The sequence below is a fragment of the Centrocercus urophasianus genome, unplaced genomic scaffold, assembly GCF_019232065.1.
Source record: "Centrocercus urophasianus isolate 14NV4802_14NV808 unplaced genomic scaffold, USGS_Curo_1.0 seq_26, whole genome shotgun sequence".
Lineage (NCBI taxonomy): Eukaryota > Metazoa > Chordata > Aves > Galliformes > Phasianidae > Centrocercus > Centrocercus urophasianus.
The window spans coordinates 16,101,527-16,103,053 of record NW_024884822.1 but is presented as its reverse complement, the minus strand read 5'-3'; the positions used below and the strand labels follow the sequence as shown (position 1 = coordinate 16,103,053).

Below are 1,527 nucleotides of genomic sequence, written 5' to 3'. Positions count from 1 at the left end.
GGCAGGTTTTAGAAGTCATTCAGCCAAGATCGCTTCCCGGGTCTGAACTGTTGCAGCCCAAAGCTGTCAAACTGGGCTCCGGAGACTTCCGCAGTGGGCAATCAGTGATGCCACTGAAGAAGTTCTCCTGGCTGATCAAGGACACACCAGTCCCATCTAAACAAGAGAGCAGCAATGCTCAGCTAGAAATTGTGCCCGTGGGGTTGGAGAACAGTCCAGGCTCCTGCTCTGCTGGCAGCCACTCACTGCACATTTTACAGGAGAAGAGCACATGTGGTGCAGAAGAAGGGAGGACTGCTTTATTTTACTGGAGAACAGATGTAAGCGTTCTGTACAAACGGAAAAAGAAGTTTACCTTAGGAGGTTTGGAGCCCACACAATGGCTAAGTTCTTAGCGTGCATGTTGGTGACAGAGCTCTTTGCAGCCAGACAGGCCAAGTGTCTCATCAGGAACACCAGGGTCCTGGGAAACAAGAGCGGCAAATGTTCAGCACCAGCCAGCATGCCGTGCTGCGACTCACAAAGCAAACCTCAATTCACACTAGTTGTTATTATTGCTACTGTCGCTGAAGATGAAGTAGATCCAACTTGACCAAGCACCATGCTGCAGCACCCAGCACCAGCACAGCACAGCCACGGCCATCAGCTGCACCAAGCGTGCCCCCGTGCCCAGGAACTGACCCCACAAATTAACCCCATGCAGGGTTTCAGCATACCCAGGCATCCCATTGCTCGCGTGAGACAAAGGCTGGAATCGCACCATTGCCCTCTGAAGTGCAGCAGGGCTGAGCTCAGCAGGCTGAGGGCAGCACTGACCTGTAGTGAGGAGCGGGCAGCTGCTGGATGACGTCCCGCATTCTGACCAGCCGCTCCTCCTCCGTAGTGGCACCAACAGCATCCTGGAAAAGGGCAGAAAAGGATTGAGACACAAATCAGGCGAGATACCTGCCACAGGGTCAGGAACCATGGGCACAGCGCGCTGCTGGTCAGCACTGAGAAAGATTTTAGGCCTCCCCAGAGGCATCTGGCAAACATAGCGGCACGCAGCTGGTGCCACCAGGGCCAAGGAGTCCAAGCACCGGGCCGGTGTACAGCCTGGTTGGGCAGCTCAGCTCCTCGCAGGGGGCATTCATCTCCAAGTACACGTGGCTATTAATCCCCACCCCTTCCAGAAATAGTTGGGGAATAGCAACAAACAAACAAACAACACAGGAATTCTCGCAAGCATTATGAATATGCAAATAACCACCCTCCTGGGGCCACCAGAAGCGGCATCAGCACGATGCAGGATGTGGCAAAGACATGCGAGTAAACCCCATGGGGCTAACAGAAGAAGGGCCTCAGAGCTGGGGCACTGCTGCAGCCATCTCCCAAGAGGCCCAGCGAAGAGGGAAAGGAAAGGCGTTGCCTCGTGCTTACCGAGAACTTGTCGTACAGCTGGTCGGTCAGCAGGGGGGTCGGGAGCTCCCTGAAGTACATTTTGCAGAGGGAGCTCGCGCTGTGAACGTCGCGGACGGTTAGCTCAGG

The 1,527-nt window shown here is 55.0% G+C and overlaps 1 protein-coding gene across 1 annotated transcript in view; it reads right to left on the bottom strand.

Moving 5' to 3' along the window:
• Positions 1–1,527, bottom strand: part of LOC122164555 (rho GTPase-activating protein 32-like) — a gene marked incomplete at its 3' end in the record, with an annotated part of 6,002 nt that overhangs the window by 947 nt on the left and 3,528 nt on the right. The window contains exons 7-9 of the mRNA XM_042826656.1: positions 1,420–1,521; positions 817–899; positions 356–463 (exon numbers count right to left, since the gene is read on the bottom strand). Coding sequence (XP_042682590.1) covers positions 356–463; positions 817–899; positions 1,420–1,521 — 293 coding nt within the window. The remainder of the gene's footprint in view (positions 1–355; positions 464–816; positions 900–1,419; positions 1,522–1,527) is intronic.